This window comes from Brettanomyces bruxellensis, chromosome 3 (assembly GCF_011074885.1).
Source record: "Brettanomyces bruxellensis chromosome 3, complete sequence".
NCBI classification, from domain to species: domain Eukaryota; kingdom Fungi; phylum Ascomycota; class Pichiomycetes; order Pichiales; family Pichiaceae; genus Brettanomyces; species Brettanomyces bruxellensis.
Genome location: NC_054684.1, coordinates 93,235 through 107,648, shown reverse-complemented (window position 1 = coordinate 107,648; position 14,414 = coordinate 93,235). Strand labels below are relative to the sequence as shown.

The window sequence follows — 14,414 nt, the reverse complement described above, 5'->3', positions numbered from 1 at the left end:
TTGTTTAAAATTGATCTTTACAGCTACAGACGCTTCATGCTTTGTTTATACAGAAAGTTTTTAAGTGCTGAAATGTAGAGTTTGAGAAAATATATGCAATGTAAGGATATTACATTAAGTGTACTTTTCATTGGTTAAGAATATTGGTCATGTGATGCCGTACACGTGAGCTGTAGGGAAAGAATTTTGAGCTGAAAAAATTTTTTCTTTGCCCTCATAATGCACACACTCCTCCCTCTAAAAGTGAAAATTTCGACAACGTAGAAAATATCTCAGGCGGTTAAGGTCAAGTAAAGGGTACGTTCCATATTATATTCTGAAAAAAGATCTATACTGTTGAAAACATATTGGCAAGATGGTTGATAGGAACACACGTATTGCAATCGTCAGTGCGGATAAATGTCGGCCAAAGAAATGTCACCAAGAGTGCAAGAGGTCGTGTCCCGTCGTGAAAACAGGAAAGCTTTGTATTGAAGTTGAACCGACTTCGAAAATTGCGTTTATTTCCGAGACATTATGTATTGGTTGTGGTATTTGTGTCAAAAAGTGTCCGTTTGGTGCTATCACTATCATTAATTTGCCAACTAACCTGACCAATGAAGTTACACATCGTTATTCTGCTAACTCCTTCAAGTTACATAGATTACCAACGCCGAGACCAGGTCAGGTGCTTGGATTAGTTGGGACAAATGGTATTGGAAAAAGCACGGCTTTAAAAATATTGTCGGGAAAATTAAAGCCTAACCTAGGTAGATTTGATAATCCACCTGATTGGACTGAAATCATTAGGTACTTCCGTGGATCTGAATTACAAAACTATTTCACAAAGCTTTTAGAAGATAATATTAGGGCTATAATCAAGCCCCAATACGTTGATAGTATTCCTAGAGCAATCAAAACGGGAGAGAAGAGAGTTGGTCTACTTTTGAAAGCAAGGATGGAAAGAAAAGGATCTGCAAAGGCAATGATTAAATCTTTGCAATTGGAGCACGTTTTGAGACGTGAGGTTGGAAAGCTCTCTGGTGGTGAACTACAAAGATTTGCTATTGCCATGACATGCATCCAAGAAGCAACTGTTTATATGTTTGATGAACCATCATCCTATTTAGATGTGAAGCAGAGACTTAAGGCCGCTCAAGTGATTCGTTCATTATTATCGCCAGACAAGTATATCATTGCAGTGGAGCACGATCTTTCCGTTCTAGACTATCTTTCTGATTTCATTTGTATTTTGTACGGTGTTCCATCTGTTTATGGTGTCGTTACTTTGCCTTCCTCCGTCAGAGAGGGTATTAACATCTTTTTGGATGGTATGATCCCTACTGAAAACATGAGATTCAGAAACGAATCACTTCAATTCAGATTAATGGACGCTTCTGATCAAATTCCTATCGAGAGAACTTCAGCGTTCAAGTATCCACGGATGACCAAAACACAGGGTGACTTTAAACTGACTGTTGAAACCGGTGACTATTCTGACTCCGAAATTATTGTTATGATGGGTGAAAATGGTACGGGTAAAACAACCCTTTGTCGACTTTTAGCCGGTCGTATTGATCCCGACACTGGCTCTGCAGCACCAAAGTTGAATGTCTCAATGAAGCCCCAGAAAATTGCTCCTAAATTTCGTGGAACAGTTCGTCAGTTGTTTTTAAAGAAAATTAGAGCCTCGTTCCTTTCTCCACAGTTCAACACTGATGTCATAAAGCCATTAAATGTCAAGGATATCATAGACGAGAACGTTCAGCATTTGTCTGGAGGTGAGCTACAGCGTGTCGCCATTATTATGGCGCTTGGAAAACCTGCAGATATTTACCTTATTGATGAACCATCTGCTTATCTTGATTCTGAGCAACGTATCATATGCTCTAAAGTTATCAGAAGGTTTATTATTCATGCTAAAAAGACTGCATTTATTGTTGAGCATGATTTCATCATGGCAACTTATATGGCTGATAGAGTGATGGTGTTTGAAGGTACGCCATCCTTAGATGCCACTGCTCACAAGGCGGAATCACTTTTGACTGGATGTAACAGGTTCCTTAAGAATTTGGGCGTTACGTTTAGAAGGGATCCAACATCCTTCAGACCAAGAATTAATAAATTGGACTCTCAAATGGATAAGCAACAAAAGTTGGCTGGAAACTATTTCTTCTTAGAAAATACAGAGTTGTGAATGAGAGAATAATTAATTATGGTAAATATCCGTTCTCTATACAAACTTTTGCTCATTCGTTGTTAATAAAATGCGGTTATGACAATAGGGGCTTCAACCAATGAATTGCGTGTACAGAAATGATTATACGATTCGTCTTTTGTTTCAATACAATACTTCACTTTGCGAATTGTTCAGGGTAGATTTTTAAGTTGTAGCGTTTATGCTTTAAATTGGTTACGGTAGAGGATATTATAGGCTACGTGAAATGTGGGTACAGGGTACTATGCAATCGATGTCTTTACTGACTCATATGTGCCCATAATTACGCCGCTATGAAATTTTTTTTGTTCGGTGAAAAATTTCGTTGTGCGTCAAATCTTAATAGGGGATAACCAACCACAATTTTTTTCCCTCCTTTTATTACCCCATTCCTTAGTACATATTCCGTCGTAAGACTCTTGATCGTTGTCCTTTCCTGGAAATTTTCATCGTAAATCTTGTTTACAATAAAATGAGTGAAAATATTGAAAAAAAGGTCGAAAAGCTAGAAATTAGCGAAGAAAGGCAAGCTAAAGAGGCTACTCCCGAGAATGTTGCTCATCAGCCAAAGTTGGCTGTTGGTCCTGATGGAAAACCGGTCATTGGTCCTGATGGAAAGCCAATGACGAAGAAGGCTTACAAGAAGTTCTTAAAAGAGCAAGCTAAGGCTGCAAAGAAAGCTGCAAAGGCTGCCCGCCTTGCAAAAGAGAAAGCTGAAAGAGAAGCAAAAGAGGAAGCCAACGATTTCTCCAAGGGAAAGTATGGAAAACTTCCATTAATGAACTCATCTAAGGATATGATAACAGGAGAAAAAAGATATCAGCTTAGCAAACTTTCTGCAGCGGATGATGGAACCGAGGTCTTGTTCAGGGCTCGTGTGCATACATCTAGACAGCAGAGTGCTAACATGTTGTTCCTTGAGTTCAGACAGAAGAACGATATTCTACAGGGCCTTCTCCGTGCCGATAAGGAAACTGTGTCTAAGCCAATGGTGAAATGGGCTGCCGGATTGCATCTTGAATCCATCGTTCTTGTTAGTGGTCAGATCAAGACAGTGAAAGAGCCGGTGAAAAGTGCAACTCTACAGGATATTGAAGTTCATGTGACTAAAATCTTTGAAATTGATGAGACACCGGAAAAGTTGCCATTACTTGTTGAGGATGCCTCACGGTCAGAGGCTGAGTCAAAAAAGCTTGGCTTACCGATGGTTAACCTTGACACCCGTTTGGACTATCGTGTCATTGACTTAAGAACGGTTACAAATCACTCTATTTTCAGAATTCAACATGGAATTAGTGCTCTTTTCCGTGAATTTTTGACCAAACGTAGATTCACTGAAATACATACTCCAAAACTGATTGGATCACCTTCTGAAGGTGGCTCTAACGTCTTTGAGGTGTCTTACTTCAATAGAAAAGCTTATTTGGCTCAATCGCCACAATTCTACAAGCAGCAATGTATTGCTGCTGACTTTGAAAGAGTTTTTGAAATTGGATCGGTTTTCAGAGCTGAAAATTCAAATACGCATCGTCATATGACCGAGTTCGTTGGTCTTGACATGGAAATGGCCATTGAGGAGGATTATCATGAAGCCATCAAGATGCTCTGCGATATGTTCATTTTTATGTTCACTGAATTGAAAAAGAGATACGCAAAGGAAATCGCGGTTGTGAGAAAGCAATATCCAGTCGAGGAATTTAAAATTCCAAAGGACATGGTTGTCATTAAATTCCCTGATGCTGTCAAGATGCTCAGAGAAGCTGGAAGACAGATGGATGACTTCGATGATTTAACTACTGAGAACGAGAAGCTTCTTGGTAAGATTGTGAGGGAAAAGTATGATACTGATTTCTATGTTTTGGACAAGTTCCCGGCTGCAGTTAGACCATTTTACACCATGCCTGACCCTGAGGATCCACGTTACTCTAACGCCTACGACTTCTTCATGAGAGGTGAGGAAATTTTGTCCGGTGCTCAGCGTATTCATGAACCCAAATTGTTGGTGAAAAGAATGAAGGAATCTGGCGTTGATCCAACTGGTCCTGGTTTCACTGATTACATTGCCGCATTCTCATACGGCTGTCCTCCTCATGCTGGTGGTGGTATCGGTTTGGAGAGAGTTCTTATGTTCTTTTTGGATTTGAAGAATATCAGACGTGCTTCCCTATTCCCAAGAGATCCAAAGCGTTTACGTCCATGATCTCAATGTAATGTTTGTGTTATTTTCATAATAAGAAATAAGTATGTTGAAGTTCAGTCTACAATTAATTAACTGTATAGCTGTAAAGTTGAAGACGTTTTTTGGTGATTTAGCGGCTAATGCATTTTCACCCAAAATGAATTTACAATTGTTTTCAAGGGTTGGTATTCAAGTGTCAAAATAAACAGCTGCGCTAGGCTATGTGAATCATTTTTCCGCGATCTATCTACTTCTCTTGTGAGTGTTACAGTGCGGTCCAATTTTTAATTTACTTTTTCCCTCTGCTCAGACTACTAATTGGGGAGGGCTTTTTGAATACGAGGTTATGAAATAGACATAAAGTCTCAAGACTGTTACTATTTTTTCATGACTATATATATACCCGCCTATTTTTAACCGCTAAGCGTTTTTAAAGGGTTTGGAATGAAGTGACATCTATCTATTCAGGATCCGCTACTTTTTTTTTGTCTTCGAAAAGAATAGAATAATGTAGGAATTAATAATAGCATAATACACATTTTTTTTTCTCAAATAATTAATTGAATTTTGCATTGTAATATATATATTTTTTCTCCTCTCTCGACTCTTTTTTTTTTCTTTCGTCGAACACACGTACCTATATAAGAAGATCACGATTCCCAAAATCTCCTTTCCCAAATACTGACGATCAAAGAAGAGCGCTTCTTTCTGTGCGTCTTGTTATTTGTGCGTTGTTTGTTTTCGATTTTTTTTATGTCTCTTTCCGCTTTTTGTAAATCTAGATTTTGGTACTTGTGGTAGTATTGCTAATCAAAGCGAATCTACACCTTAAAGTCCAATTTGTCATTCAGACGGTTGAGTAATAATTGCTTTCCTACCCCCGACTTTCAGTATGAGCTCTTTGTCAGAAGAATTAAACGATGATTTTCAACAACTTAGTATTGCCGACGGCAAACCTCTAAAAAGTATGGCAAGCGTCAAAGGTTCACCTTCTGGCTCATCTGATGATCTGGCTACTGAGAGTGTTAAGACGCACTTTTCGGCAAAGGAAGATGCCGCGTTGAAGGAGTCTGAAGCTCGGGAAAAGGCATATGAAGCTATATCCAACTCTCAAGTTAACCAGGAAGCGTCTACTTCTATTGAAACAGGTACTCGTTGTCCTTCGATCGATAAACGTCCTTCTCAGTCATCTAAGGCTATAGCAGATGTCCCTATGGTGAGTAGTACATCTGGAATGTCGGTCTCATCAAGTGGTGCAAAATTCCAATATAACTCTTTGACACATGAACTCCGTGCTGTCGCAGATGAGAATGATGATTCGCAAGGGCAAGCAGCTATTGACAAAATTGATTCTGGCAAGCGGTTAAAGCTGAACTTGGGCGGTGTCTTTTCCAGTGATGACAATGTGAATCCAGACCCCCCATCAAGAGAACTTATTAATATTTACAAGGACATTGATTGGTGTCTGAAAACCAGGAGGAAATATATGAGTTTATCTATTCAGGATGAAGTTGAGAATCCTAAAAATCAATCAGGTTGGAAGATATATCCCGATCCGCCTAAGCCATTTTGGAAAAAGGCTGACAATTACTATGAGAAGAAGATGCCTGAAAACCCGAACTCTGTCCCTGGATCTTCTTTTGAATTTTCCAAATGCGACATTCCAGGCCCTGATAATGATCATGACTTCTTTTTGAATAGTGAGGATGTATTTATTCCTATAAATCTGAAGTCTAAAATGCCCATCTCGTATATTCCAACAATAAAGGATTTTTATGTCGACATGGAGAGAATTGTCAGCATTGCATCTGATGGTCCTACAAAATCCTTCGCCTTCAAGCGTCTAGAATTTCTTGAGGCCAAATGGAATTTGTATTACTTATTAAATGACCATGAAGAGGCATCCGAATCCAAGAGGAATCCACATAGAGACTTCTATAATGTTCGAAAGGTGGATACACATGTCCATCACTCGGCATGTATGAATCAGAAGCATCTCTTACGCTTCATCAAGCATAAGATGCGTCAAAATTCAGATGAGATGGTCATCAAAAGGGATGGCAAGATTCTAACTTTGAATCAAGTGTTTGATTCCTTACATCTCACTGCTTATGATTTGAGCATTGACACCTTGGATATGCATGCTCATAGAGATACTTTCCATAGATTTGACAAGTTTAATTTAAAATACAATCCAATGGGTGAATCCAGATTGAGAGAAATATTCTTGAAAACTGATAATTTCATTCACGGAAGTTACCTTGCTGAAATTTCAAAGGAAGTTTTTGATGATCTGGAATCTTCTAAGTATCAGATGGCCGAATACAGAATTTCTGTCTACGGGCGCTCAATCGAAGAATGGGATAAGTTGGCAGCCTGGGTTGTTGATAACAAATTGTTTTCTCATAACGTTCGTTGGCTGGTTCAGGTTCCAAGGTTGTACAACGTTTACAAGAACAATGGTCTAGTGCAGAACTTTCAGGAAATTGTGATTAATCTTTTCAAGCCATTGTTTGAGGTGACGAAAGATCCAACTTCCCATCCAAAATTGCATGTTTTCTTGGAACGGGTTATTGGCTTTGATTCTGTTGATGATGAATCGAAAAGCGATCGTCGTTTCCACAGAAAATTTCCATTTCCTCACAAATGGAATTCAAAAGATAACCCTCCATATTCATATTATCTTTACTACATGTATTCTAATATTGCTGCTCTTAACAACTGGAGAAAAGCAAGGGGTTTCAATACGTTTGTTTTAAGACCGCATTCTGGAGAGGCTGGAGACACAGATCATCTCATTTCAGCGTATTTGACATCTCAAGGTATATCGCATGGAATCCTTTTAAGGAAAGTTCCTCTGGTTCAATACTTATACTATCTTAGTCAAATTGGAATTGCCATGTCTCCTTTGTCAAATAATGCTCTTTTTCTAAACTACGAAAAAAATCCGTTTCCCGCATACTTTAAGCGTGGCCTACAAGTTTGTCTATCAACTGATGATCCATTACAGTTTTCCTATACGAGGGAGCCATTAATCGAAGAATACTCTGTTGCAGCACAGATTTGGAAGCTTTCAAATGTGGATATGTGTGAGCTCGCAAAGAACTCTGTTTTAATGAGTGGCTTTGAGTGGCAATTAAAGCGTCATTGGCTTGGCGCTGACTTTGCTGCTTCTGGTGTAGATGGAAATAACGTCGAGAAGACCAATGTTCCTAATATCAGGGAAATTTACAGAACTGATACTTTGAACTCGGAGAGGAAATTGGTTGATTATTACTCGTCTTTGAAACTACCAGACTATTGATCAAACAAACGGTAATTTTTTGTTCTTTTTTACGTATAATGACCGTAAATATAGAGGTTCTGTCTTCTAAACTTTGCTATAACATTCATGTGATTCAACAATCACGTTCTATCATTAATTAATTAATATATTTATGTTTCTATGCTCTCTTTTCCAAATATTGTAACTTCAATTTCATGTTTGTGTATGCGCTCTAGTAACTTTTCTGCAAATAATTTCGAAACTTCCTGATGTGATGCCACGGCGATTACCTTTTTATCTTGAAATAATGACGCATGTCTCCTAGACGTCCGACATCTGAAATTTTCAATAAAACTTCCTGTGTCGTATGGGTAGTCGTCAACAGTTAGTGGGACCACCAATCGAATTCCCTCAATACTTGGATGCTTTAAGTTGACGTAAGTAGCTATTCGCTTTAAATGGTCTTTTTCATAGATGCCTTTCTTCTTTATTCGGCGATAAGCTCTTTTGATGTCCCCTTTTGCCAATTGTTCTATTGTAGTTTCATTATGTCTAATCTGTAGTAAATTCTGTAGAATAAGATTTGTAACCATTCCGAAAAAAGTAATACAGCCAATCACGCATATAATAGTGGTAGGATGAGTACCATTAACAGATTTTCTTAATGAAAAAATCGAAATAAAGCTGAATAAACATATGAAGTTCATCAGCACTATCAAACCAAGAAACATGCCGTAGTTTTTTTGCCCTATAACACCTCCCAAAAAGGTGCAAAAATGATCCATCGCTATAACGCATCTGTTACAAGAACTTGAATGATGAGCCCTTGTAAGTTTCAAAGACTTACAAGTAGTACACCACCCTGGAAGACCTTGGAAGTTACATATAAACATATCCGGCACGGATAATAATTCTTTATGCGTCACTATTTCGTAATTCTTTGCTGAACAGTCTCCCTTTTGCTGGTCTTTTATATATTTTTGGCCATTCTTGAAAAATGAATCAAGATCATACGGTGGTATTTGGCATTCAATAAATCCCGGGCCACTGTATAACACTGCAAACCAAAGTCCAAATATTAGCGTCAGTAGTACATTAAAGATCACTATCAAGCCAATTGATGCAGATCTTGGATGCACGCATTTATAGGAAAACTCGTAGCTAAAACTATATTCAAGAAATCCTAATAATGCCACAACGCAAAGTGGGTGAAACGTTGTAAACAACATATTAGTTTTATCGGCTTCATTTATCGCTCCTCTATATTTTGCATGGACTTATTATAAGCAAGAAAAAGGGTGTAATAATAATAATGAATTAGGATTTACATGTACGAGAACAGAAAAAAAATTTGAGAAACAGAATGTTGAAAGAACAGGCGATAAGAACATTGTTAAAGGATATATATTGTAACCATAGTTTATATCTTCACATATTTACAGGATGTCATTTACTGTAACGATTGCTCGGCAAATTTACTTTTTGCAAATCAACCACCCTGAAGTGTGAATTATGCGTGCTTTCAAAGCCCTCTAAGTTGGATTGTGTCAACTACCAACCTGATGAGTTTATCTTTATCCTCCTCACTGACATTTCCAAGCTTATAATTTTTTATAATCGTTCTAGGTTTAGCTGTATCTTCAAGGTTTGCATCTGTCACATATAATCCACCTGTATTCTCATTTTCTAATAAATTGTCTAGTCCGGTAGCAATCTTTTCGACTTCATCTTTTTTAATAGGTTCGCTGCTCTCAATAACCTTAAGAACGATCATGTTTGATGTCTCACCCTTAGATGGTATTCCAAATTTCGATAATGCTTCCATTATATTTCTTAGCGGTGACATATCACTGATTATTTCTGTATGAATAGATCTCGCCTTCATATCACCGTTTCTTTCATCCACAAAGCATCTAAAAAGAGCACTATAAAGTTGTTCCAGACATATCACGTTGTCTGCGTTGAGAAATGCAAAATCAATATCTATGTCCACTTTAGATGAAGCTATAAGTTTTCTGATTTCTCGATGATTTCTTACCCCTTTGTATAAAGATGCAAAGATCTTGTAGCGGGGAAAGCCTGGAACTTCAAGTATATTATATTGCATGACTGAATGCGGTCTCTAATTGCTGATAATTATTCATGTCGTATTAATTGCATGCAGTCAAGTTACAGATGAATGTATTCGAAAGAAAATATGAGTATTAACCGTTAAGTGAAAAAATTCAAGAATTTTTAGCTTCCGGATAAAATAAAGTGAAGTAGAAGTATGGTGGTAATAATGACATATTACCAAAGAGTAAAATATTGAACTATTCTCCCCGCTTTGGGGTGTTAGTCTTCAAATAACAAATCCATAGTATTTGTGCAATTTAAAATCACTAAAGAGCGGAATTCCCAGATGGAGAACTCTGATATCTCTGAACCGAATCCGTGGTCCGATTCTGTGAAAAGTTTGAATGGTTCTGATTACACGAATGCAGATGTCCCAGAAAATAATGTATGGGACGAGATTAATAACGAGTTCGGTGCTACAGTTAGACCTAAAAATTCTGAATCAAAGCATGATGCTTCTATTTTGAATCACTCACCGACGGATGGTAATAGTGATTCGCAGTCTGATTTTGGATCTTTCGAAAGTACCAAGTCTTTGAAAGCACCTTTCATCTCAAATAATGATTTTATGAATCAGGTTAATAAACTGTTTTCAACTGATATTCATCCCATAGAATGTGGCTTAAAGGGAAATACTCATATTGATAATAACTATCTTCGCAGTTATGAAAGGCTCACTTTGCCAAATCGAACCTACGCAAAAGATAAGACACTCCCAATTAATTGTAGACCAAGAGTGAAATTCATGAAAAGTCAAATATATAAAGAACTTGTCCGCATATGCAGGGAATGGTCTTTAATTGAAAGCGGTTTAGATGGATGTGAAGTGAAGGACAAAGAAGAAGATCAAAAGCGCATGAATATATTCCAATGGTCTTCAAGAATTGACAAAGACACGGATGAATCAGAGAATAACAAGAATGAACTTGCGAAGCGACAAAAAAGGCAGAAAGAGCTTAACCGCAGGAGACTCAGTTCTAAATTGTTAGGTGTGGCATCTTTAGCGGCAGGTAAAATAGTTAGTGATCGACAAAAGCAAGAACAGATCGAACGACAACTTGCGTTAAAAGAACGGCAAAAAAGAGAAGTAAGGTTAAATGAAGAAAAAGTGAAGAAGCAACTTGTTGCTGAACGTTATAAAATAGTAGAAAAGGAAGCAAACAAATCCTCAAGCAAGAAAAAGGGTTTTTTCTTTAAAATGTTTGGTAGAAAGTCAAAAATTGCCAGAGATCATCTCTCCGCGGAAAATATATATAATAAGGATGATCCAGCAGATCCAAAACCTTGTGATGACAAGCAAAAAGATTTGTTGTTTTTAGTTGATGAGTTTGATGGTCTACAAACAGGTGGAGAAAGCGATTTGGAGGATGATGACAAGAAGCGGCAAAGGAGAAAAAAAAGAAATTCCACAGATAGTGATGATGATGATGATGATGATGATAGTATAGCTGAAGGGCAATATAATCAGTTAACTGGGATTGACGGATCTGATTTGATTTTAAGTAAGGAAGGTGAAGCCAAGACAGGTATTGATAAATTGGGTTTGGACGATGGTTTGTCAAATTTGTCTGATATTACAGTGTACGCTTCCGCAAATGTCGGTAATGCTCAAGATGCATCTAAGCAAAGCCTATCTAATGGCCTTTCTGCACAAATTGATACAACTAAGAGTGGTCAGTTGATTGATTTATGAGCACTATAATGCCTGGTATTTTTTGTAAAAATCGCATAAACTCGCATAATAATACATGGTTTAAATAATAGGTATTCCGCTGAGCTGATCAATTGCCGAGGAAATGAACCGTTTATTGCGGGGTGGAAATACAGGGCGGCACTTTTTTTTCAGGAGAGCGGAACACAATAAACTTTGGTAAGACTTATGAAGAACGTATTATCAGTTTTGAGAAAGTATTCCGAGAGTTTTAAAAATGGAATATGGAAATTTCGACGGTCATAAATTCGCCGTTTTTTAAAAGTATATGCAATAATATTAATATTATGTAAATTAGTCAAAGATCCAAGCAAAAAAGAAAAATGCTTTTTATGGTGATATGAAATACTATGGGGACGCATTGTTTCGTACTTTTTTCTTCTGTAAGAATGGAAAGATCTCATGCGATGCTAATAATAGTTGGGAAATTTTTTTTGCATCAAAGATAATATACAGGAGGATTTGCACTTTATTCCATGTTTTGATATTTGGTACATATTACAAGGTAATCTAATTATGAAATAAACAGGCAAGCAATTAAATATAGATATACATGAATATATATTCAGTTTGTTGTGTCTGTCAGCTACGCTTTTAATATTAGAAAGAAGTTAAAGATATTAGTTTTCTTTCTTTTTTTTTTCTTGCTCATCTAGCAGATGCGTCAGAGGCTTTATAGAGTGTTGACAATTGTGTTCCTAATATGAGATCTAATAGTGTGAAGCATACCAAAGAAGTTTCCTTTGTTGAGCACCATGATAATAAAAATTCCGCAACAAACCTTGAACTTCATTTCAATTTGAAGTCTTCATCTGATGATCGAGACAAAGGAACAAATGTTGCATCTGCAAATGAGCATTTTGGACAGGATTCGCTGGCTGCACGAGCTTCAAATACATCTCTCGATATGGATTCGACGTTTGGTGTTTTAGAAGATGTTCCTGCATCGATGATAGATCAGCCGAATACTTCTGTTTTACATAGAAGATCATCTGCCGCTCAAGGCCGACCAGTCGTTCACAGTTCGGTAGATATGAATGTTGATTCCAACGAGGGTACACCTACTTGGATCGGTGACAGACCAAGTGTTCTTAATAGTTCAGTTATTTCTCCTCCAATCCCTGAGAGTTTACCTACCACGCCTGGTTATGAATTGAATGGGTCATCTTACTTTGATTTACCTAATAAAAGTGGTTATTCCATTCCCCATCAGCAAACAGTTTTGGCTGCTGCCGGTGACACACTTGTTTCATCATCCATGGAGAAAATGCCTAGTATAAGGGCAAATGTTGGCAAAGATGCAGAGGGGCTTTCAAATGAATACCTTAGTTCTAAGAAGAAGCTTCAAGATGTCAGTCATGGTGTTACGCTTGAAAACTCTTCTCGTGAAAAATGGAGATTAGCTGCAACTGTGTTATTTTCATTCACTGCAGGACTCTCTGATGGTGCACCTGGAGCTTTGTTACCTCGCATTGAAAAGTATTATGGGATCAATTACACTGTTGTTTCAATGATTTGGATGTCCAACGCTGTTGGCTATATCTGTATAGCTCTTTCTTCGTTCAAATTAATGCCCCTCTTTGGCCCTAGAAATCTCTCAGCCATTGGATGCGCATTTTTGGCTGTCATGTATGCTATAGTTTGCAGTGCACCTCCTTTTGCGCTTGTTGCCGTTGGATTCTTTTTTGGAGGATTGGGGGCAGCAACAAATTCCTCCTTCCAAAATATATTCCTCAGCAGATTCCAGAAGTCTTCGGTTTATTTAGGTTATTTCCATGGTGCCTATGGTTTAGGTGCATGTCTCGGCCCGCTTATAGCAACTGCTATGGTTAATTCTGGAGCAAAATGGAGTCATTTCTACTTCATCATGCTTGCTTTCTCTATTTTCAATACGGTTAACTTGTTTTTGTCGTTTAAAGGGTACGAGGAAGAGCAAAAAGCGTGGGAAAAATACGATCCTCTGCTCGAAGATATGAAAGGAAGGTTGGTCAGGACACCAGATGAATTGGAATCTCAAACTGATATTCCTTTACAGGCACTTCAAGGAAGTTCAGATGGCACCAAGAATTTGGTGAAATCGATTAAAACTTCCGAAAAGAGAAAGGATGCTAGTGGTCAAGACTTCGCCGAGAGCACATTCGAAAACGTCAACCCAGAATCTCAAAACTTATCACGTAAAAAGTCGACCAATGTAGGCACATCCGACATTGTTGTTGCTTTAAAGTCACCAATCACGTGGTATCTTTCATTTTTTGTTCTTTTTTACCAAGGTGCAGAAGTTTCCATGGGTGGTTGGGTTGTTACATTTCTTGAGGTTTATCGACACGGTAGTACTAATACAACCGGATATGTTGCATCTGGATTTTGGGGTGGTCTTACTTTGGGAAGGCTTGTTTTAACACCGATAATTCACAGGACAATTGGGGCAAAGCGTGGCGTGACTTTACTCATAAGTGTTTCACTTGTCTGTTGTATATTAGCCTGGGTGCTTCCTATTTTCATAGCTGAAGCTGTGTTCATTGCATTCTTTGGTTTCTTTACCGGTCCTATTTATCCATTGATGGTTACTATTGCTGTTCGGGTTCTTCCAAGAAGAATACAGGTTATATCTATGACCATAATGACGGCCTTAGGATCATCTGGTGGTGCCCTATTTCCTTTTCTTGTTGGATTGGTCTCAGAATTTGTCGGTACCTTTGTGGTCATGCCATTTGTTTTCGGACTTTTATCTGGTGCTTTGATCCTTTGGGGCTTGCTTCCAAACCCAGACAGATCTGTTGTTATCAGTTTATGGCAAAGATTATTGTAATTTGTTTGATCATTGTTGTGTGTCTTGTTGTTTTTAATGCTGTTGTTTTATTTTGATATTTCCTTCATATTCTTTGTTCGATTTTATTTTGTCTTGATTTCCCTAAGTTTTTGATTTTTATTGCATTAAGTACGAGGC

General features: G+C 37.8%; 7 protein-coding genes across 7 annotated transcripts; 5 read left to right on the top strand and 2 right to left on the bottom strand.

Moving 5' to 3' along the window:
• Positions 1 to 355: 355 nt before the first annotated feature.
• RLI1 (Fe-S cluster-binding ribosome biosynthesis protein) lies at positions 356 to 2,176 on the top strand (the record flags this gene model as incomplete). Its single annotated transcript, XM_041278621.1, has 1 exon — positions 356 to 2,176. The coding sequence occupies one exon, from the start codon at positions 356 to 358 to the stop codon at positions 2,174 to 2,176; it is 1,821 nt and encodes a 606-aa protein (XP_041134816.1).
• A 493-nt stretch (positions 2,177 to 2,669) lies between these two features.
• On the top strand, positions 2,670 to 4,397 carry DPS1 (aspartate--tRNA ligase dps1; the record flags this gene model as incomplete). The annotated part of the gene is made up of 1 exon (XM_041278620.1): positions 2,670 to 4,397. One exon carries the CDS (start codon positions 2,670 to 2,672, stop codon positions 4,395 to 4,397), a length of 1,728 nt encoding a protein of 575 aa, XP_041134815.1.
• Positions 4,398 to 5,268: 871 nt separating this feature from the next.
• BRETT_000041 (uncharacterized protein) lies at positions 5,269 to 7,680 on the top strand (the record flags this gene model as incomplete). The annotated part of the gene is made up of 1 exon (XM_041278619.1): positions 5,269 to 7,680. One exon carries the CDS (start codon positions 5,269 to 5,271, stop codon positions 7,678 to 7,680), a length of 2,412 nt encoding a protein of 803 aa, XP_041134814.1.
• A 131-nt stretch (positions 7,681 to 7,811) lies between these two features.
• On the bottom strand, positions 7,812 to 8,234 carry BRETT_000040 (uncharacterized protein; the record flags this gene model as incomplete). Its single annotated transcript, XM_041278618.1, has 1 exon — positions 7,812 to 8,234. One exon carries the CDS (start codon positions 8,232 to 8,234, stop codon positions 7,812 to 7,814), a length of 423 nt encoding a protein of 140 aa, XP_041134813.1.
• Positions 8,235 to 9,163: 929 nt separating this feature from the next.
• Positions 9,164 to 9,748, bottom strand: BRETT_000039 (uncharacterized protein; the record flags this gene model as incomplete). Its single annotated transcript, XM_041278617.1, has 1 exon — positions 9,164 to 9,748. One exon carries the CDS (start codon positions 9,746 to 9,748, stop codon positions 9,164 to 9,166), a length of 585 nt encoding a protein of 194 aa, XP_041134812.1.
• Positions 9,749 to 10,042: 294 nt separating this feature from the next.
• On the top strand, positions 10,043 to 11,449 carry BRETT_000038 (uncharacterized protein; the record flags this gene model as incomplete). Its single annotated transcript, XM_041278616.1, has 1 exon — positions 10,043 to 11,449. The coding sequence occupies one exon, from the start codon at positions 10,043 to 10,045 to the stop codon at positions 11,447 to 11,449; it is 1,407 nt and encodes a 468-aa protein (XP_041134811.1).
• Positions 11,450 to 12,170: 721 nt separating this feature from the next.
• BRETT_000037 (uncharacterized protein) lies at positions 12,171 to 14,276 on the top strand (the record flags this gene model as incomplete). Its single annotated transcript, XM_041278615.1, has 1 exon — positions 12,171 to 14,276. One exon carries the CDS (start codon positions 12,171 to 12,173, stop codon positions 14,274 to 14,276), a length of 2,106 nt encoding a protein of 701 aa, XP_041134810.1.
• Between the last annotated feature and the right edge of the window lie 138 nt (positions 14,277 to 14,414).